This window comes from Schistocerca serialis, chromosome 2 (assembly GCF_023864345.2).
Source record: "Schistocerca serialis cubense isolate TAMUIC-IGC-003099 chromosome 2, iqSchSeri2.2, whole genome shotgun sequence".
NCBI lineage: Eukaryota > Metazoa > Arthropoda > Insecta > Orthoptera > Acrididae > Schistocerca > Schistocerca serialis.
In genome coordinates, this window is record NC_064639.1 from 545,201,580 (window position 1) to 545,224,145 (window position 22,566).

The 22,566-nt window shown below is 42.8% G+C and overlaps 1 protein-coding gene across 3 annotated transcripts in view; it reads right to left on the reverse strand.

The window, feature by feature from the left end:
* Window positions 1-22,566, reverse strand: part of LOC126457520 (peroxisome biogenesis factor 1) — a 385,437-nt gene that overhangs the window by 144,422 nt on the left and 218,449 nt on the right. For all 3 annotated transcript variants that reach the window (XM_050093859.1, XM_050093858.1, XM_050093860.1), the window contains one exon: window positions 22,211-22,270. In XM_050093859.1, coding sequence (XP_049949816.1) covers window positions 22,211-22,270 — 60 coding nt within the window. The remainder of the gene's footprint in view (window positions 1-22,210; window positions 22,271-22,566) is intronic.

Below are 22,566 nucleotides of genomic sequence, written 5' to 3' on the forward strand. Positions count from 1 at the left end.
TACAAATTAATCTGCAACTGCTGTCTCTAACTTATAACACTACTATCCTCGTGACACAATATTTAGTCCATTGTGCATCACATGAGTCATCCTCCTAACACTTGAGCAAGCAAGCCTGTGTATAAAGTTCAACAATCACAAATAACATTGTCTGGTACCGTGCCATTATTGTTTTACAACTGTGAGCCCTTACCTATTCCTTCATTATCACTTCAGCTAATATATTAATTAGTTGTGTTGTCATATGTCCAAACGAGCATCAGTAACATAAAATAAACAGGCAACTAAGTGAGAAAAATTTACAATCTGTGCAAGAAAATGACCCAGATTTCAAACTAGCAGCACAATCCCCCAATGAGGCAGTTATCTACGAGATAATTAGTAATCAAGTAATCGCTTGACAGGGATTGATGTAATGCACTGTTTAATGCTTCAAGTGGGTCACTGCTGTGGGGTAACACTTGTATGCAGCAACAGAGTGATAACACGAAAGGTTTTGTGGGGTCCTGCCCTCTCGTCTCATATAGGGTGCTTAAAGGAAGCTGCATCCTTGGAATGCTATACAACAATTCACGCAAATAATGTTAGTAGTTTTATTTCAATAAAGCAGATTGACAATACTTAACTTGTATTTACAGTGGTGTCGCAAGCGGTGAGTGACATGCAACATAAATCCTTTGCTATATAACAGTGTTCATGCAAGTTTGACACCCAGTTTGTGGATCACTAATAACTGCTGTCGTAGCACTCTCTGTTAGCCCATGCTAATGCTCTGCGAATACTGTCCACTAATGTCTGATCAAGGCTGGCAGGAGCAGCACTCATAATCACTTCTGCTAGATGCCTCTCATATTGTGGTGATGTCCTGGTCAGCGCGCTATTGGCCGATGTCATCTCACCGCCTTCTCTTCTCTTGCATTCTTCATCTTTGTTCCAGCACTTGTGGTTAGGCCAGAACAGGCTTATTTTATTTTTGTCTAATTAAACAGTGATGTAGCTCATGAAATGTAAGTTTATTTTATCATTCTTCAATTAAACTAACCATAGGATTAAACAATGACTTTGCTCATACGTGTTTCCATTTGTAACATAAGGACAGCTATTCTTTATATATGTACAAAGTGCACCACTTGCTCACTGCCATTATGAAAAATAACACACCCATTAGAGGGTTAATACAAGGATATACCTACCACTTTATGATGCACCTTCTAACAGTAAGAACTCCAGCTAAAAGGCCTATAAACTCTGTCACAAGAGCAATGACTCTCTGTTCTGTAGAGTATTTGCTTGAACATGCATGATCTAAGGATGTCTTCCACTTTAGTTAGTATTCCAAACTGTCTTCGGTTTTGTGGCAGTGTAAGAAACTAATCATTCTGGGATTTAAAAAAGAAGTGTATACAGGCCTTTCAGTTTGGCCACTGTGTTGAATTCAGAACAAACACCTATTACATCTTTAATTTTTCATGGTGTAGGACACCTTTTATTAAGTTTATGGAATGTAAGCATATAAATTTTTCCAATTCTTCTACAACTTTTTGGTCACGTATTTTCCTGCAATTCTCAGAATGAGTCAAAAAAGTTAACAAAAGTCAGTGCTTTCGACAGTGCATAGAATTTGGCCTAAACTATAATTTGATCACAAAGAAGTCATCATAGTGTTGCTACCACCAAAACTAGACCCCAGAATGTTTTGACATTTGGGTCCTTCATTTTCATCTGACAAACCACTTATGAAGCTACCTCTTTGCCAAAGACCAGCCCCTTTGATGCACACTCACATGTTCCTTGATGATGTACACAAGGGATATACTGGCAACATTTAATCAGTCTCTTAGCTCATTCCAAGGTCGACCAGAAGATGCATAATAAAAATATCAGTACAAGAAGGGGAAATTGCATAGCTGCATGCTTGACACTTGATGGATTAACCACATATCAATTGGTTGGTTTGTGAGTTTACATTATTATTCATATAAAAAGTAGCCTTTAATTAATATTTAACATTGTATTGTTCATCTCTGAACTCTACTGAGACTAAGCAGATGCAAATGTCACACCTTTTCTGTAATGAAGCAGCACAAGAAAATTATATGCCAAGCAGTATTAACAAGAGGACAACGAGTAAAATGAACACATTACAACTGAAACTGGACAGCCTGTGAGTGGAGCAATCAGTGGCTCTTCTGTTTTAATAATAGAGAAATATATTTAATTTGCATAAAGATCTGACTGTGTAGATCACAACATTTTATAACAAAAACAGAAGTTTTATTAAATTAAAAGTAGTGTTAACAGATGAGTCACATCGTGCTTAATGAAAAGAATGCAAAAGACTGTACTTCATGATTAACACACTGGAGAATGAGAATCTCTTTCAGATTAGGAGAAATCATTGGAGTTCCACAAGGTTGAGTATTGGGTCCTCTGTTGCTTCTCATGTGTGTTTATGACCTTCCATTTAACACACAGCAAGCAGAATTATCACATTTTACATATGTCACAAGCACATACTTCAATCCCACTAGACATACAGTAAATAAAGAACCTATAAATAATTTGTTGAGAGGGATTATTGAATGATTCTCCGCAAATTGCCTCTCTCTTGATTTTAAGAAAATACAGCATATTCAATTTTGCACATCAAAATTTATGACACCATTGATAAATTTACAGTAGAAGCAGGGGATAGTAAGCCAGGCAGAACCTTTACAACTTTGGATGTACATACTAATGAGAATTGAAATTGGAATAAACTCACGTTAGAGATTACTAGATTACTAAACAACTAAGTTCAGACACTTTTGTACTTTGTGTTATTGCAAGTAGTGGACAGAGGTAAATCAGTAAGTTAACATACTTTGCTTATTTTCAATGAATAATGTTATCTGGAATTTTACTCTGGGGTAACTCATCTTTCCTTATAGCACAAAAGCAAGCCATAACAATAATATGGTGCTCATCCTCGATTACCTTGAGTAAGTTGAGGGTTGGGAATTTTAATGATATTATCATGCATGCAACTTCCTGGAAGTATCATGTATAGTCAAGACAGACACAAAGCTGGTCCCACCACTGTAGTACAAATTTACATGCCAACTAATTCCACAGATGGTGAAGTGAGACTGAAAGAATGTCTGATGTGATAAAAGAAATTATTCAGATAGATAAGGAGGAGAAGAATTTAATTTGTGGGGAGGAGACTGGAATTTGATAGTAGGAAAAGTAAGAGAATGGAAAATAGTTGGAGTTATGGACTGGGGGAAAGAAATGAAAGAGGAAGCTACCTGGTAGAATTTTCCTCAGAGCACAAATCACTCAGCACTAATACTTGTGAGGGGGATTACCGGGTTGGTTGCACCGATAATCACACCTATTTAACAATAGTTCATTTATTAACCTTAACACATATAAGGATGACAAAGAACTGAACTGAACATGGCGGAACAGCCAAAGATAATGCTTAGAGTCCAAAGATGAATGCATATCGATGTTGGTGTCGATTTCATTGGCGCCACATAACAGCCCCCCCCCCCCCCCCCCCCCCACAGTACGGAGTACTCTTGAGAGGCCAGTTGGGGGGGAGGGGGGGGTGACTATGGCGTCAGCAGGGTCAGCAGGGGTGGTCTGCGGGAGCTGGATCACGGTCAGCTCGACAGCATTGTCGGAGAGCTGTGTGGGTAGATGTCGTGAAGGAAGGTTCGGCCACCAAACCTAGAAATCGTTGAAGCGAGCCGGGTGTCGTACTGGGTGTGCGGCAACAGGTAGGCCGGGGTTGCGTGTGGAATGGAGCGACGACGACGATGTCTCCGGTGAGTGTGGCGAACACATGTAGCATGTCCAGGTTGACGTCAGGCGGGAGGGGAACACATTTCACCAGATGGCAGGGAATGGCGGAGGTTGTGTCATGAGCACTGGATGAAGAGAAACACACGACGAACAGTGTATAATCATGCAGTATTATTGAGATGTCATGGATTATGTCCGGGTGACAGGCACAAACACCTCGATCGAGGGCACTTTCAAGACGAGGGGGCGTGAGAAATCTCAACAGGGTGAGGCAGGCGACGGTGGAGAGGTCGAAGGGACCGGCGAAGGGCCCGGCGGCGAGGGCACGACCGTAGGTAAGCTCGACATGGGGAGCATGTGGTCACTCGACGGAGTGTGTGAGACTGGAGTAGAGGGCGAGGTTGGAGGAGAGCTCGATGATTGGAGCTAGAAGTCACTCGACGGAGTGTGTAAGTCCGACATGGAGGGAGTGGTTGGAGCGTCGTGAACCACGACAGTGAGTGGCATGGTCGTGGCCTGAAGGGGGGTAGAAGAAGACTCAACATGAGCAGGCTTAAGTCTGCTGAGAGAGACTGTAACAGCTGAATCTTTCATCTGGATGTCATAGGTGTTGGCTGAGTGGCGGAGAACTTGGTACAGGCCAGTATATGGAGGTTGGAGGGGAGCACGGACATTGTCATCTTGGAGCATGACGACTCGAATTTGTCCAGAGATTTCAGGACGTGAACCTTAGGCCGGGAATTGCTGGCGGGTGGAGGGATATGGAGGTTGATGAATTGGCGTCTGACGCGGTCCCGAAGGAAGGTAAGTCAGACTGCGGGAGAGAAGCGGAAGGGCTCACAAGTTCGCAAGGGAGAACAATGTTCTGGCCATATATGAACTCGGCTATTGTGCCTTTGAGGTATTCCTTATAAATCGCACGAATGCCGAGTAGCACAAGGGGAAGGGCCTCCGTGCATAGAGAGTCGTGGCATCGAAGAGCTGCCCTGAAAGTGAGGTGCCAGCACTCGATTAGCCCGTTACTTTGCGGGTGATATGCTGTGGTACGGATGCGCCGGATGCTGCAAATGTTTAAAATCCCATTGAACAGGGCCGACTCAAATTGTCTGCCCTGGTCTGTTGTGATGATAGCTGGACATCCAAAATGGGATACCCATGACTCGACGAAAGCTCGAGCAACAGTTTCTGCCGTAATACTGGGGAGGGGGACAGCCTCGACGCAGCGAGTTGTTTGGTCGATAGATGAGAGAACATAATGAAAGCCATTAGAGGGGGAGAGAGGGCCGACAATGTCAATATAAATATGCTGGAAACGTCCCAGGAGGGATCGAAAAGACGCCGAGGGGCGGTGAAGTGTACTTTGCAGCGTTGGCACGCAACGCAGGAGCGTACCCATTGCTGGCAGTCCTTGTTGACATTTCTCCACACAAAGTGCTCTGCTACGAGGCGGGCGAATGCATGAACACCAGACCGATGAGCTTGCTGTTTGCTCTCTTCCCCCATCCAATCCAATCCAATCCACACGAACACCGGGGTGGGCTAAATTATGCACTGCGTTGAAGACAGCTCGATGGAGCATGGTTGGGATGAGGGGGCGTAACGTGCCTGTACTGTCGTCGCACCAGATCTCACCAAAAATGCCAGGGAAGGTGGTGTGGATGAAGTGTAGTGAAGAAGTAGAGTCTGAAATTAGGTTTTGTGTTTCCTCTTTGGCAGGTTGGAGGTTAGGCAGTTCAGAGAGGTCTAACAGCGAATTGACGGTGTCGACTTGTGAAAGGAAATCAGCAACTATATTGTCAGCACCCTTTATGTGTCTGACATTGGTGGTGATTTGAGATATGAAGTCCATGTATCTGAAGCGGCGAGGAGGCGGGTCAGCTGGCAGGTTTGTAATGGCCGCAGCCAAGGGTTTGTGGTCCGTTAAAACATAGAAAGGGCGTCCCTCAAAGTCAGTCTTAAAATGCTTAATTGCTTCATAGACCACGAGCAACTCCCTGTCAAGCACGGAATATTTCCATTGTGCATTGGTAAGCTTGCACGAGAAGAACTGCAGAAGTGAAGTTTGGCCATCGATTGTCTGGCTAAGGACACTGCCGATGGCAGGATCGCTCGCGTCTGTGGTGATGAAAAGCTGCGTATTTGGATGAGGATGCGCGATGATGCAGGCCTCAGCAAGAAGATTTTTGAGGACAGTGAAAGAGTCAGTCATAGCAGGGGTCCATGTAACGGGCCGAGATCCAGAAGTGTTGGTGCCTGCCAAGGCGTCTGTCAGTGGAGGCTGAATCTCCGCAGCTTGAGGTAGATATCAGAGATAATAAGTAACCATCCCCAGAAAGCGGAGCTCTTTGAATGATGAAGGTCTGGGTAGGTTTAGTATTGTTTGTCCTTTCTCAGGAGGCAGTGAAATGCAGTCGGCAGAGACCCGAAAACCAAGAAAAGTGACAGCGGGTTGATGTAGCTGCAATTTGTCCTGGTTGGTCTCGATGCCTGCTGCTACGAGAGTGTTCATAACAGTTTGCACATGTCGAATGTTGTCCTCGACAGAGGAGCTGAACACAAGAATGTCATCAAGATATGCAAAGCAGAAATTTAGGTCGAATAGCACTTCGTTGATGAAGTGTTGCCAGGTCTGGGTTGCATTTTTCGGACCGAAGCGCATGAATCGAAACTGAAATAACCGAATCGGGGTGGTGATTGCTGTCTTCTCAATGTCTTCAGGTGCCATGGGTCTCTGATGGTAGGCCCATTTGCAATCAATGACAGAGACGTGGTCGCACCTGCGAGGGAACTGGTAAAGTCGGCAATGTTGGGTATGGGGTAGGTGTGCATAATTGTTCGTGCATTTAGTCGATGGTAGTCTGCGCACATGTGCCAGGACCCGTCTTTCTTGGGTGTCGTATGAATGGGCATAGACCAGCTACTGGCAGAGGGTTCAATGACGCCAGAGCTTAGTAGTTCAGAAATCTGATTTTTAAGGTCGGAGATGCACTCGGGAAAAAGTCGACGTGGTTTACTGGAGATCAGGGGACCTGGTGTGAGGCAAAGCTTGTGAACCGTTCCGTTGGTGACGACAGAAATGTTGCCGGCGGCACGGGAGGCGGTTTGTTTACAATGTGTGCTGGGCGGGACAGGCGAGGCATGGTCGTGGTGTTCAGAGCCACTTGGCGGATCAGACGGGAGCCAAGGTGGCAAAGTGTCCCAGGAGTCAACGCGACAAGATGGCCACCGGCCCTTAGTAGTGGCACCGTGGTCGGGTGAGCTCGGTAGAGCTCATGAGCCGTTAGTGAGTCCATTGTCCGAGGGTGCGGCCTGTGGCATCATGGTCGCAGGTGAAACGCTTGGCGCGAGTGCACTGTTTGTGTTGTCAGTGGTGGTTGCATGGCGGCACGCAGGAGCCAAAGTTGCATAGTTTGAGGTGCTGTCCACAAAGGGCAGGGTAGGAGCTGTCAGTTCCGGAACACGTGATGCTCATCACGCATGCGCACTTGTGTCTGGCCGAGCGTCAAATGCTGCTGTGTTAGGAGGGTGTGGCCCTGCGGAACTGTCAGTACACGTTATGGCAGTCTTGATAGCACAGTTGCAAGGGAAAACGGGAGGTAAACACATGGAGGCTCGATTGCTGGGATTGCAAGCAGATTCGGCGCACTTACTGACCTTGCTTTGCCCTTGCTGTAGTGTCTGTAATTCCTTTGCTGCATTGGAGAGCTGGAGCTGTGTTTCGTGGAGCCAGAGGGAGAGCGCAAAGTTTTTTTTGTGTAGGCGAGCAACGTGTTCAAGCTCAACAAGGCACTTGTGCGTGGTTTCTTGTAATGTTGTTAACAGAGACAAGCATGTACGGATGAGATGAGCCTGGAACAGTGTGTCACGGGGGTGGGGGCGGTGGGGGGGGGGGGGGGTGGTCCTTGCTTGACGTAGCACAGGGGAAGTGAGTCTTGGACGGATGATGAAACATGGTGTTTCACACTAGGTCTGGTGAAAGTTTGTGGTGTCGCAAGAATTCAATGGCTAGTATAGGTTTGTCAATTTCGCACACTATAAAAGTCCACTCAAGTTTGCAGTTTGTGGAGATTGAGACGAAGTGGGAAGTTGAAGCCGAGCAATGTATTTTAGTTGAATTCACAGCTTGCAGTGAAGTATGATGAGGGCGGATGTTCGACAAGACTAAGGACGTAGCAGCAGCGAAACATCGGCGCCTGTGTCCTCTAGGAAAAAGTATCCCGACAAAACGAAATGTCTTTAATGTAAAGTTGTCCGCAATTATCCGGTCGTTCCCAGACACAATGGAGCACTGGGGAGGGGAGGGGGGGGGGGGTGCCTGTCATGTTGTGCGCAGGAGGTGGCACCCAGGCCTATCTGCAATTGGCTTTTGGGAAGTAGCAGGGTGGTCTGCAGTTCCATGCCACCTCACTAAACCGTGTGTGGAAGTAACAGTACGGGTAGTGCGGTTGCATTTCCTGTGGAAAGTTCGTTGCCAATGGCAGTGGCCGAGGTTCGGTGGCCGCAGCAGGTTCGGTTGCAGGAGGGGGCGTGACCATGGGTGGAGCCGGTGGCGTCCCAGTTGGTTGTTTAGTGCTTCATGGAGTGAGCAGAATGGTCGGCACAGTACGGCCCCGTGCCGTTGGTGACGACGGAAATGTTGCCAGCGGCACGGGAGGTGGTTTGTTTACAATGTGTGGCAGGCAGGGCAGGTGAGGCGTGGTCGTGGTGTTCAGAGCCATTTAGTGGATCCGATGGGAGCCAAGGTGGCAAAGTGTGCCAGGAGTCAACGCGACAAGATGGCCGCTGGCTCAAAGTAGTGGCACTGTGGTCGGGTGAGCTCGGTAGAGCTCGTGAGCCGTTAGTGAGTCCATTGTCCGAGGGCGCGGCCAGTGGCAGCATGGTCACGGGTGAAACGCTTGGTATGAGTGCACTGTTTGTGTTGTCAGTGATGGTCGCATGGCGGCATGCAGGAGCTGAAGTTGCATAGTTTGAGGTGCTGTCAGCAAAGGGCGGGGTAGGAGCCGTCAGTTCGGGAACACATGATGCTCGTCGCGCATTGCAGGGCGATGAGCCTAAACCTGAGACTTGTCAGGTAGGCAGTGGCTGGTGAAATAGAGCAGTGATGCATTGTGTAGCTTGTCAGCAATTGTCATTCTTTACTCGACAGGTTCAGGAGACCTTTGAGCCAGAGCAAAGCGGATGTGAGGAGATAGTTAATCTGACCAGATGGCGAGGAGAGCTGTGTCAGAGAATAGATTGGCACTGACCAGAGCACATAGCCGTCTCCAGAGCTGGGAAGGTTTGTCGTTGCCTAGTTGCTCGACATGGAGCACTTGCGGAATTGCAGCCTCAGTTGAGCGTGCAAGTTGACGTAGAACTGTCTTTTTGGCTAGAGTGTAACGGGTAGATGAGTCCAGGGTGTCGACCAGGTCAGCAATCAAGTCCTCCTGGTCGTGCAGGTGGGTGATGAGGCACAGAAATCTGGTTGACTCATCGAGTTTGTAATGGTCGAACACTTCGTCCATAATTTTGAACCAGGATGTTGCTCTGTCGGAATTAAACGGTGGCAGCGTCGGTAAGCATTGTAGAATGTTTGGAAGAACAGGTTGAGTTGAGTTCGTCAGGGCACTGCCTGAATCGAGCTGTTGTTGCTGCAGTATTCCAGGAGAGTATGCCTCCAGGGGATGTGGCAACGATGGCTGTTCGGGTGGCAGCGTGAAGGTGACACGTTGTGATTGAGCGCGATCCGTCGCGATGTGGATGAGACACCGTAATGTGTCGATTGCGGTTGCGGAAGCTCAACACGTTGCGGGTGTGTTCGGATTGACACATCGCAGAAGACCAACGCGCATGAGGCACTGAGATGTGCCGAGAACGGTAGCGGAAACTCGACTGGAGCCGGCGCAGGGGCGACAGATGAGAAAAAGTTCAAAGTTTGAGAACGCGTGTTAGTCTGCGGAAAGCTCAACATATGATCAGAGCCAGGCCCACCTGTGTGTTTGGATTGACATGTCGCAGAAGACCGACATGCATGAGGCACCGAGATGTGCCGAGAACGGTAGCAGAAGCTCGACTGAAGCTGTCGCGGGGGCGACAGATGAGAAAAAGTTCAAAGTTTGAAAATGCGTGTTAGTCCGCAAAAAGCTCGACATATGATCAGAGCCAGACCCACCTGTGTTGCAGGGAGGCTGTGGAGGTGTGGGCTGTCCAGAGGCACAGTGTGGGAAATGGTGTCAAATGTGGGACAGAATGTGTGAATGTTCACTGTTCATAGTCACTCCACTCAAAACAGTGTGCGGATAAGGTGAATGTCATGGCACAAAACACTGAGGCGTAGCAGTGGGATGGAGGTGGAGGTCAGGCACAGATAACAAGTTATTGTTCCTGTTGCAGGCTGAGGTATCGAAGTAGGAAGGCATGTGCTGATGCTGAACCAAGGCAGGCGCGGACGTGGTCAGATGCTGAGGAGGTAGACCTGTGAACGAAGCAGTTCCGGCCATGTGGCAGGTATCTGCATGGTACTGTACAGATTGTGGCATGGCCAATCGTTGTCCTGACAGTAATAGGTTGTCCGACGAAGCATTTGCAGAAATCGGCATTGGTCCCGCACTGCACGGAGATCCGTAAGAGGTAACTGCACAGTCGATGAGGGAGGGCACATGTGGCGGGAACAAAGGCGTTTGATAGCCAGAGTCATGCGCACTCCTAACCTCACTTATTGTTGCAGGCTCGAAAACGTCCGGCGAAATCATCGAGTGAGAGGCATAGTGTTGCAGTCCTGGCGGGTGTACATCGTCCGCAACATGATGCATGTCGATCACAAAATCCGGCGTTAGGTGCTGGGCCGAAATCATTGTTCAAATGCTGTGTTGCTGTAATACATGTGAAAATAACCAATGTGGAGGTTGCGGACACAATAAAACGGTGAAAATGGAAGACGTTACAACTCGGGGTCACCAGTGAGGAGGATTACCGGGTTAGTTGCACCAATAATCACACCCATTTAGCAATAGTTCATTTCTTAACCTTAACACATAAAAGGATGACAAAGAACTGAATTGAACATGGCGGAACAGCCAAAGATAATGCTTTGAGTCCAGAGATGAATGCATATCGATGTTGGTGTCAATTTCATCGGCGCCACACTTGGTTTAAGAAGCATCAAAGAAGGCTGTATATATGGACGAGACCCGCAGACAACGGAAGATTTCAGGCTGATTACACAATGGTAACACAGAGATTCCAGAATTAGTTCTTAAACTGTATGACAATCGTAGATGCAGATGTGGACTCTGACCACAATTTATTCGTAAATTGAAAAAAGAAGAAATTGCAAAAAAATAAGAAATTAAGGTGGAGGGTTCTGGGTAAGGTGAAAAAGAAAAAAAAAGAGATGTTATTGAAAGTTTCATAGGGAGCATTAGACAATAACTGACTGAAGCAGAGGACAGGAATACAGTAGAAGATGGATGGGTAGCATTAGGAGATTAAATAGTGACAGCAACAGAGGATCAAATAAGCTAAAAGACAAGGTCCAATAGAAATATTTGTACACCACACAGGAGATATTAAATTTAATTGATAAAAAGAGAAAATGTAAAAACACAACAAGTGATGCAGGTAAAAGGAAATTAGAGGTCTACAAAATGACACTGACAAAAAGTGCAAAATGGCTAAACAGGAATGCCTACAGGACAAATATAAGGCTATAGAAGCATATATAACTAGGAGAAAGGTAGATACCTCCTATGGGAAAATTAAAAGACCTTTGGAGTAAAGAGAAGCAGCTATATGAATGTCAAGATCTCATATGGGACATGTACTAAACACAGAAGGGAAAGCTCAAAGTGTATAAAATATATAGAGGGGCTGTACAAGGGAGATGAACTTTAAGGCTGTATTATCGAAAGGGAAGAAGATTTAGATGAAGATGACATGGAAGACATGATAGTGTGACAAGAATTTGACAGAGCACAGAATAATCTAAGTCAAAACAAGATGCCTGGAGCAGATGACAGTCCATGAGAACTACTGATATCTTTGGGAGAACCAGCCATGACAAAACTATTCCCCCTGGTGTGCAAGATGGATGAGACAGGCAAAAATCTCTCAGACTTCGAGAGGATTGTAATAATTCTGATTCCAAAGAAAGCAGATGCTGACAGGTACAAATAATGGTACATAATAAATAATACTTTACTATACATCATAGTTGCTAAATTCTAAGACAAATAATTTAAGAATAAAAAAACCGATAGAAGTCAACCTCGGAGAAGATCAGTTTGGATTCCAGAAAAATGTAGAAACACAGGAGGCAATACTGACCGTATGACTTATATTAGAAGATAGATTAAGGAAAGGAAAAACCTACACTTCTAGCATTTGTAGACTTACAGAAATCTACTGACAATGTTGACTGGAGTACAATGATTGAAATTCTGAAGATAGCAGGGGTAAAATACAGGGAGTGAAAGGTTACTTGATCTCTGCCCAAACTCTTTGCCTTTACAAATGTCTGCTTGTGTCTGTATATGTGCAGATGGATGTGTGTGTGTGTGTGTGTGTGTGTGTGTGTGTGTGTGTGTGTGCGCGAGTGAATACCTATCCTTTTTTCCCCCTAAGGTAAGTCTTTCCGCTCCCGGGATTGGAATGACTCCTTACCCTCTCCCTTAAAACTCACATCCTTTCGTCTTTCCCTCTCATTCCCTCTTTCCTGATGAAGCAACCGTTGGTTGCGAAAGCTTGAATTTTGTGTATGTGTTTGTGTTTATTTGTGTGTCTATCAACATGCCAATGCTTTCATTTGGTAAGTTACATCATCTTTGTTTTTAGATATATTTTTCCCACGTGGAATGTTATTTCATGTCTGGCATTAGCATGAATACCAAGGAATCAATAATACAGAGTTATTGTATCTGCAGTGAGATGCAGCTGTCTGTATGACTAGGACCTTTATATTTAAATTAATAACAAATCTTCAGATGAACTGTTGACTTATTTCTGTTGTTATGCTAACATGATCTGGGGTATTATCAAGAGCACATTCTGTTTATTTTAGCTAAAGGTATATGTATAAGAGTTATAGTGATTGTAATGGACTAAAGCTGTTTGTATGACTGTACACTTCATATTTTAAAAATCATGAACAAAAGTTCTTTAACTGTTGACTTATTTTTACTCTTACATTAGAGTGATCTGGAATATTGGTAAAGGCAGCTTCTGTTTGTTCCAGCTAGAATTAATATGTGTAGAAGTACTGATTTACGTTATCAGTAGAGGGTTTTAACATTTAGAGATATAGTACAGGTTTTATTCTGTGGTAGGATATTACACTGACACCAGTGTGGTTAGTATGCAAATAGCAGGAGGGGGGGGGGGCTCATTGGGAGTGGGGGGGGGGGGGAGGGGGGTTGGGGAGCCGGTGTAGGGTTTGTTGAGTGATTACTTGTTTTGAACTAGTAGATCTTCAAAGTTCTGAATGAAAAATTTGTTTCTCAGTTCAGTTTGGTCATTGAGTAGGTAGTCAAGTGCTGTATTTGTGTAGATAAATATTTCAATTTCTTCAAGAAGGTCAAGTATTTTGCCTTTGTTGGCAAAATGTAGTATTCGGAGATTCTGTTCTATGTTGTTTGCAGAACGATGGTGTTGGGCAAGATGTGAGGCAAAGCTGGACTTGTTCAGGTTGTTAAGATGGAGTGCATCTATCTGTTCTTTAAATCTTGTTGTGAAGCTTCTACCAGTTTCTCCAATGTAGAAGCTTGGACATGAGTTGCAAATGAGCTTGTACACAACTGACTTTTGATACTGTTGTATAGTGGTTTTGGTGCTGTGTATGATTTTATTTTGTATTTTGTTGTTGGTGAAGAAACGTATTTTTACATTGTATGTCTTGAAGAGGTTGGCTATTTGGTGAGAAATCTTCCCTAGGAAAGGTAGGCTAACAAATGTGGTTTTCTTGTTTGTGGGTGGTTGTTCAGCAGTTGGTTGATTTAGTTTTGCTGTATGGATTAGTTTATGTATTATTGCAGCATTGTACCCACTGGTGGAGGCAATTGATTTAGTAATTTCTGTTTCTTTTTGTCTTTCACTTGTGTCCATTGGGATTTTAAGCATGCGATTAACCATTGTTCTGAAGAATGCTTTTTTATGTTGGTGTGGATAGCAAGAGGATTTGTGTATGCCACTGGTGGTTGTTGGCTTTCTGAAAATTTGAAATTTATGCATCTGATTTTTATTTGACATTGTTAGATCAAGATAGTTAATGCCTTCTGGTGTTTCATGTTCTACTGTGAATTGGAATTTATTGTGTATTTTATTAAGTTCTTTGGCTAGATTATCTATTTCTTCTGTTGTTCCATTGAACAGAATGAGTGTGTCATCAACATAGCGTTTGTAATAAAGCAGCTTATCTTTTAGTTGGGTTTGGGACCTAAAAATGTTATTTTCAAGGTTATTGATATATATGTCTGCTAGTAAGCCTGCAAGACTACTACCCATTGCCTGACTACCTACTCAATGACCAAACTGAACTGAGATACAAATTTTTCCTTCAGAACTTTGAAGATTCCAGCAGACAGGAAACGTGTCCATGCGCTACGGTACGGAACGTCAACAGTGTACAGCACCACAAGATCTCACCATCAGTACCCGCAGACTGCCACGGAGTACTTCAGGTAGCCTTGCTCGGGTCCTTACCACAGCCACTGGAAAAGTTGTCTCCAGACACACAGTGTACAGAAAGCAAGTAATCACTCAATGAACCCTACACCAGCTCCCCAACCCCCCCACTCCCAATGAGCCCCAGACAGGAAAATGTCTGCTTGTGTCTGTGTATGTGCGGATGGATATGTGTGTGTGTGCGCGAGTGTATACCTGTCCTTTTTTCCTTTTTTCCCCCTAAGGTAAGTCTTTCCGCTCCCGGGATTGGAATGGCTCCTTACCCTCTCCCTTAAAACCCACATCCTTTCGTCTTTCCCTCTACTTCCCTCTTTCCTGATGAGGCAACAGTTTGTTGCGGAAGCTTGAATTTCGTGTGTATGTTTGTGTTTGTTTGTGTGTCTATCGACCTGCCAGCACTTTCATTCGGTAAGTCACATCATCTGTGTTTTTAGATATATTTTTCCCATGTGGAATGTTTCCCTCTATTAACAACAGAAATAAGTCAACAGTTCATCTGAAGATTTGTTATTAATTTAAATATAAAGGTCCTAGTCATACAGACAGCTGCATCTCATTGCAGATACAATAACTCTGTATTATTGATTCCCAAATTACATCTCTGTACAGAGTAGGCCTATGCCATAGCTTTCTGTCAAGATCTTTGTTACAAGCAACAGTTGTAAAGCACATACTGCATGCTGGAAAAGTCTCGCTGTCAAAGTGTACATTAATATTGTTTGTGTGGAAGTGTGTGTCCTTATATAACTACTGGACATCAAAATGGAGGCAGACAGATGGACACTAACCGAAAAAAGCCGCCTATACTGTCGCAGTAAGTAAAAACTAAATTTACATCCATATCGACAGATAAGCTACAGTCATGGCAATACATTAAAGTGTGACCCATCTTTCTGCCATGGAGCCAGCACCCTGCATTATGCTACTACCAGTAATGATGTAACTTCCTGAAACCATCTGAAGATGAACCCGAAAAGGTTCGAAAACCGGTTCATGGAATAAGACATAATTATTCAAAAAAGTGACTGGTTGCAGTTCTGTATAATTTATTTACATTCAATATACAGTCACGGTTCTAAAATATCCATAATGGATAAGCATAAAAAGAATTTTAAGATTAGAATATTTTAGTGCTCTCTCTCTCTCTCTCTCTCTCTCTCTCTCTCTCTCTCTCTCTCTGTGTGTGTGTGTGTTATCTATATATCTATCTATCTCTATATCTATCTATCTACCTCTGCAACCTCTTGTGAGATATAAGAAAGAGGAAACAATATATTGACCAGCTCTTCTAGGAACACGCAGTCCCACAATTTTGACAGTAAACTTCTCCATATTGCACACTGACTCTCTTATAGATCCTGCCTCTGGAGTTGGATGAGTGTTCGTATGATGTTCTTGTACTTACTAAACAAACCCATGAAAAAATATGATTCTCTTCGTCAGATCATCTGCATGATCTCTTTCAGTCCTACCTGGCAAGGGTTGCAGACTGAAGAGCAATACTCAATAATCAGTCAAACAAGGGATTTGTAAACTACTTCCTTAGTAGGTGGACTGAACATACTTCCAATGAAACTCAGTCTGGCTTCTGATTTTCATAACTGGATTTCAAACCGTTAGTGATCACAGACTCTTAACATGCCGAGTAAAAGCTGACATAAAGCTAGAAAGGAACAGACTCATCATGAGAGTTGTTCAAGAACAGGGAGGTTTAAACAATCAAATTAAGCAACAGGTTGATCATTCTAGGAAATTAATTTATTGACACAGTTAAGAGGGGCAATTATTTGTTGTTGTGGTCTTCAGTCCTGAGACTGGTTTGATGCAGCTCTCCATGCTACCCTATCCTGTGCAAGCTCCCTCATCTCCCAGTACATACTGCAACCTACAACCTTCTGAATCTGCTTAGTGTATTCATCTCTTGGTCTCCCTCTACGATATTTACCCTCCTCGCTGCCCTCCAATGCTAAATGTGTGATCCCTTGATGCCTCAGGACATGTCCTACCAACCGATCCCTCCTTCTTGTCAAGTTGTGCAACAAACTTCTCTTCTCCCCAATCCTATTCAATACCTCCTCATTAGTTACGTGATCTACCCACCTAATCTTCAACATTCTTCTGTAGCATCACATTTCGAAAGCTTCTATTCTCTTCTTGTCCAAACTAGTTATTGTCCATGTTTCACTTCCATACACGGCTACACTCCATACAAATACTTTCAGAAACGACTTCATGACACTTAAATCTATACTCGATGTTAACAAATTTCTCTTCTTCAGAAATGCTTTCCTTGCCATTGCCAGTCTACATTTTATATCCTCTCTACTTCGACCATCATCAGTTATTTTGCTCCCCAAACAGCAAAACTCCTTTACTACTTTAAGTGTCTCATTTCCTAATCTAATTCCCTCAGCACCACCCAACTTAATTCGACTACATTCCATTTTTCTTGTTTTGCTTTTGTTGATGTTCATCTTATATCCTCCTTTCAAGACACTGTCCATTCCATTCAACTGCTCTTCCAAGTCCTTTGCTGTCTCTGACAGATGCAATCGGCAAACCTCAAAGTTTTTATTTCTTCTCACTGGATTTTAATCCCTACTCCAAATTTTTCTTTTGTTTCCTTTACTGCTTGCTCAATATACAGATTGAGTAACATCGGTGAGAGGCTACAACCCTGTCTCACTCCCTTCCCAACCACTGCTTCCCTTTCATGCCCCTCAACTCTTTTAACTGCCATCTGGTATCTGTACAAATTGTAAATAGCTTTTCGCTCCCTGTATTTTACCTCTGCCACCTTTTGAAAGAGAGTATTCCAGTCAACATTGTCAAAAGCTTTCACTAAGTCTACAAATGCTAGAAACGTACGTTTGCCTTTCCCTAATCTTTCTTCTGAGATAAGTCGTAAGGTCAGTATTGCCTCACATGTTCCAACATTTCTATGGAATCCAAACTGATCTTCCCCGAGGTCGGCTTCTACCAGTTTTTCCATTTGCCTCTAAAGAATTCGCGTTAGTATTTTGCAGCTGTGACTTATTAAACTGATAGTTCAGTAATTTTCACATCTGTCAACACCTCCTTTCTTTGGGATTGGAATTATTATATTCTTCTTGAAGTCTGAGGGAATTTCACCTGTCTCATACATCTTGCTCACCAGATGGTAGAGTTTTGTCAGGACTGGCTCTCCCAAGGCCGTTAGTAGTTCTCATGGAATGTTGTCTACTCCCGGGCCTTGTTTCGACACAGGTCTTTTAGTGCTCCATCAAACTCTTCACGCAATATCATATCTCCCATTTCATCTTCATCTACATCCTCTTCCATTTCGATAATATTGTCCTCAAGTACATCACCCTTGTATAGATCCTCTATATACTCCTTCCACCTTTCTGCTTTCCCTTCTTTGCTTAGGACTGGGTTTCCATCTGAGCTCTTGATATTCATACAAGTAGTTCTCTTTTCTCCAAACGTCTCTTTAATTTTCCTGTAGGCAGTATCTATCTTACCCCTAGTGAGATATGCCTCTACATCCTTACATTTGTCCTGTAGCCATCCCTGCTTAGCCATTTTGCACTTTCTGTCGATATCATTTTTGAGACGTTTGTATTCCTTTTTGCCTGCTTCATTTACTGCATATTTGTATTTTCTTCTTTCATCAATTAAATTCATTATGTCTTCTGTTACCCAAGGATTTCTACTAGCCCTCATCTTTTTACCTACTTCATCCTCTGCTGCCTTCACTATTTCATCCCTCAAAGCTACCCATTCTTCTTCTATTGTATTTCTTTCCCCGATTCTTGTCAATTGTTCCCTTATGCTCTCCCTGAAACTCTGTACAACCCCCTGGTTCCTAAATCTCTGTCTTACCATTATATAATCTATCTGATACCTTTTAGTATCTCCAGGATTCTTCAATGTATACAACCTTCTTTTATGATTCTTGAACCAAGTGTTAGCTATGATTATGTTATGCTCTGTGCAGAATTCTACCAGACGGCTTCCTCTTTCATTTCTTACCCCCAATCCATATTCACCTACTATGTTTCCTTCTCTCCCTTTCCCTACCCTCGAATTCCAGTCACCCATGACTATTAAATTTTCATCTCCCTTCACTACCTGAATAATTTCTTTTATCTCATCATACATTTCTTCAATTTCTTCATCATCTGCAGAGCTAGTTGGCATATAAACTTCTACTACTGTAGTAGGTGTGGGCTTCGTATCTATCTTGGCCACAATAATGCGTTCACTATGCTGTTTGTAGTAGCTTACCCGCATTCCTATTTTCCTATACTATAATATGTTCACTATGCTGTTTGTAATAGCTTACATGCACTCCTATTTTTTTATTCATTATTAAACCTACTCCTGCATTACCCCTATTTGATTTTGTATTTATAACCCTGTATTCACCTGACCAGAAGTCTTGTTCTTCCTGCCACCGAACTTCACTAATTCCCACTATATCTAACTTTAACCTATCCATTTCCCTTTCTAAATTTTCTAACCTACCTGCCCGATTAAGGGATCTGACATTCCAACCTCCGATCCATAGAATGCCAGTTTTCTTTCACCTGATAATGACGTCCTCTTGAGTAGTCCCCACCCGGAGATACGAATGGGGGACTATTTTACCTCCGGAATATTTTACCCAAGAGGACGTCATCATCATTTAACCATACAGTAAAGCTGCATGCCCTCGGGAAAAATTACGGCTATAGATTCCCCTTGCTCTCAGCCGTTCGCAGTACCAGCACGGCAAGGCCGTTTTGGTCAGTGTTACAAGGCTAGATCAGTCAATCATCCAGACTGTTGCCCCTGCAACTACTGAAAAGGCTGCTGCCCCTCTTCAGGAACCACACGTTTGTCTGGCCTCTCAACAGATACCCCTCCATTGTGGTTGCACCCACGGTACGGCTATCTGTATCGTTGAGGCACGCAAGCCTCCCCACCAACGGCAAGGTCCATGGTTCATGGGAGGAGGGGGAGGGGGGGGCAATTATTTAAAAAAAATAATTTTTCAAACAAAGCTAAAAATTTCTAACAACAATAATATGAACATACTCAGCAAAATGTAAAACTACTCAGAAATGACTCAGGGAGGATGTGACGTGAATTTAGGTGAAAAGTGTTAGAAAAGGAAAGTGCAAAATGTACACAATGCCTATGGGGATGACAGCTCTCAAAAACTGGAACAATACTGTAATTATTTTACTTCAGGGCAAAGGAGACAATATATACAAAAAACTACAAATCAGTCATCTTCCTCCCTAAATTATCACCAATCAGACATAAAAAACTGAATCGTAATCAGGCAAAGCAACAAGTAATTGCAGTCATGAACAAAATTATATCATGGAGTAATGAGTATTAATTACCACTTTGCCTGGGATTCAAAGACTCTGGCAAAGCTTTTGATTCAGTTACGACACAACCCATATGAACAGCACATGAGAAACAAATGACTAATTTAACCTATGATGCTATTCTGAAGAATATAAACATCAAAGCTAAGATTTCTTACGCTTCACCATAACACTGAGACATTCAAGACTGATAATGGAATCAAGCAAGCAAGGAGATTCTGTTTTCAGTAGTCATAGATAGGGGTTGCTATGTGATTTTACAAAGCACGCAAGAGCAAAACAGATATAAATAGCTGAAGTTAACTCATAAAAAACATTAATGGCTAATGATCTAGTGTATATTGAGGCCCAAAGGATTGCAAGTTTTGCTGTAATGACAATTCATGTCTATGCACTTAAGAGATGGTACTACTAATAAGAAGGAGCCATATGGCATGATTTGTGAAGTAGCCACTGAAGCCGAGGTGTGATGTGCAGAAGTACGTGGTCAACTATCCTCTTGGCCACAGTCTGATAGTAATCATTCATTCAGTTGGGCAGCTGGTTGGTGGTCACACCCACAAAAAACCTATGCAGAAGCTCAACAGAGCTGATATAACTTCTCTGACAGATGCACATGAAATGATCGAAGATGTGTATGGCAGGTCTGGAGACAGAGGACAGGTCTTGCAACTGCATCTTCCACAAGGTATGGCCCATATAAGAAGAGGAACACTTATCATACCTCCAAAAGTGGTATTTCGCCACCCACCCAGCCTTAAAAATAGTCTGGTGCACCCTTATGCCAGGCCTACTTTCACCCCTTGCCATATTGAGTGTCCAAAATAAAACAGGCCCCTAAAGTGTTCCCAGCATTTCATGACAATGTAATCTGAACAGCAAAGAGATCACCAGAAAATTATCCTACTAAATGAATCTAATCCGTGAAAACATTAATCCAGTGAAAGGCAGCTTGCAACAATAATCAGAGATGCTCATGGAAGAATGATGAAACGCATTATAAAGGAAACAAAAAACAATTTGACAAGGGCATAGTTAGAGTGGAAGATGTAATTATGACTGCAGTGAAATTAAAATAAGGATGGGTACAATGTGAACCAGATGGAAAGATGGCAGATAGACGGAAGAAGTTCTTTGCTGTATATGCGTGATAGTAAAATCCTAAAATGTTACATTTTCTTATATACTGGTCCAACAAGCACCACTGGGACAATCTTCCAGTGCTTTCCTTTTTGAATGATACTGGATGACATCATCACAAGGGCAGTCATTACCCTTGCAGCATAAAATGAAGCAGCTGCCCTAAAAAATCAAAAACATCTGCTGGTAGCTGCATATAGTACCATCATAGTAAGCACTAGAATAAGATGAATAGGCATCACAGCTACACCATAAAAATCATTTACGAGATTAAGGATACAATTGTTTTGGTAGGAACAAGCAATGCTTTTTGTGAATTTCAAACTCAGAAGCAAAGGCACCAATGCAAGTATGCAAAAGTCTACAAAATTTTACAGTTTTCAATCCACAATTACGAAGGTGATATGAAAGCCTAGAGTGTTCTTCCTACACCTGACAATGCCTGCCTGCATACAACTCTTGAAACACTACAATTAATCATATTATCAGGATGAGAGTAATTTCCTCATTCTCCTTTGAACAGATCTGGTACCAAGTGAATCATTCAATGGCAGAGAGCATTTATATGAGGACAATATCTATGAAATTGACACCGTAAAGTTATTGTCCCATTCTTTCATATTTATAACTTCAGAACCCGTACTTCATGACAGTACTGTCTTTCACAAATCAGCTCTTGAACCACAGAGTGCTGAAATGCTACTTAAGATTCATTTAAATTCTTCATGGTTTTTTATAACATCCAACTTATTTATGTGGTATGTCTCCAAACAAAATTATTTTGAAACTAAACCATTGTTAAACCATGTCAACAAATAAGGCATGCTTTTGTTACTGGATTTACAGATATTTGAAAGTGTGTACTAAATTGTCTTGAGACCCTAAGAATAAATTGTAATTGTTTGTTTGAGAATGAATGCAACCTGTATTCACCAAGATAAAGAGTGTAGATCACAAAGTAAATGTTGCACAACATGAAAAGGGGAACAACAACACACTGTAGATGGGAAGTAAGGATTACAGTGTCATTTACAAAAGAATACAAGTACCAAAACCAGATAATCCTCATAACATCAATCGGAAATTGGGGAGACTAGTATGTTTCTCTCAATTGCAGTGGTGTCATAGATCTTTATTTTTAGTTACCAATAATATTTCCTTAAAGTAAGAAATATTGTGTAAATTATACACATTTAGAGCTTTTATCTTAAGATGAATAAACGAAAAAAAATCTTTAGAAAACGTAAGTGACCACTCACCTTGGAGCCAAACTATCAAATTCATCAAAAAAGAGTATACATGGCTTGGCACTCTGTGCTCTGGAAAAAAGCAAGCAATTGATTTGTCAGTTTCTATTTATGCATTATTTCAATTACACGAATATTTCTTAAATAAAAACCTGTTAAAACTACATTTATCTACAGAATTTCTTGATGGCAATGATGGCTCTCACTTTTTATGTCCTGGTACATAAGTTTCATTTTTCAGTTATTTGCGTAACTGGGGGGGGGGGGGGGGGCGGAGTAATTCAGATCCTGAATGAAATGTATGTTGTAATATCCTGACCTCAAATATAATGAGATATTTCAAACAGAGCAACCTCCTCTATCCCAAA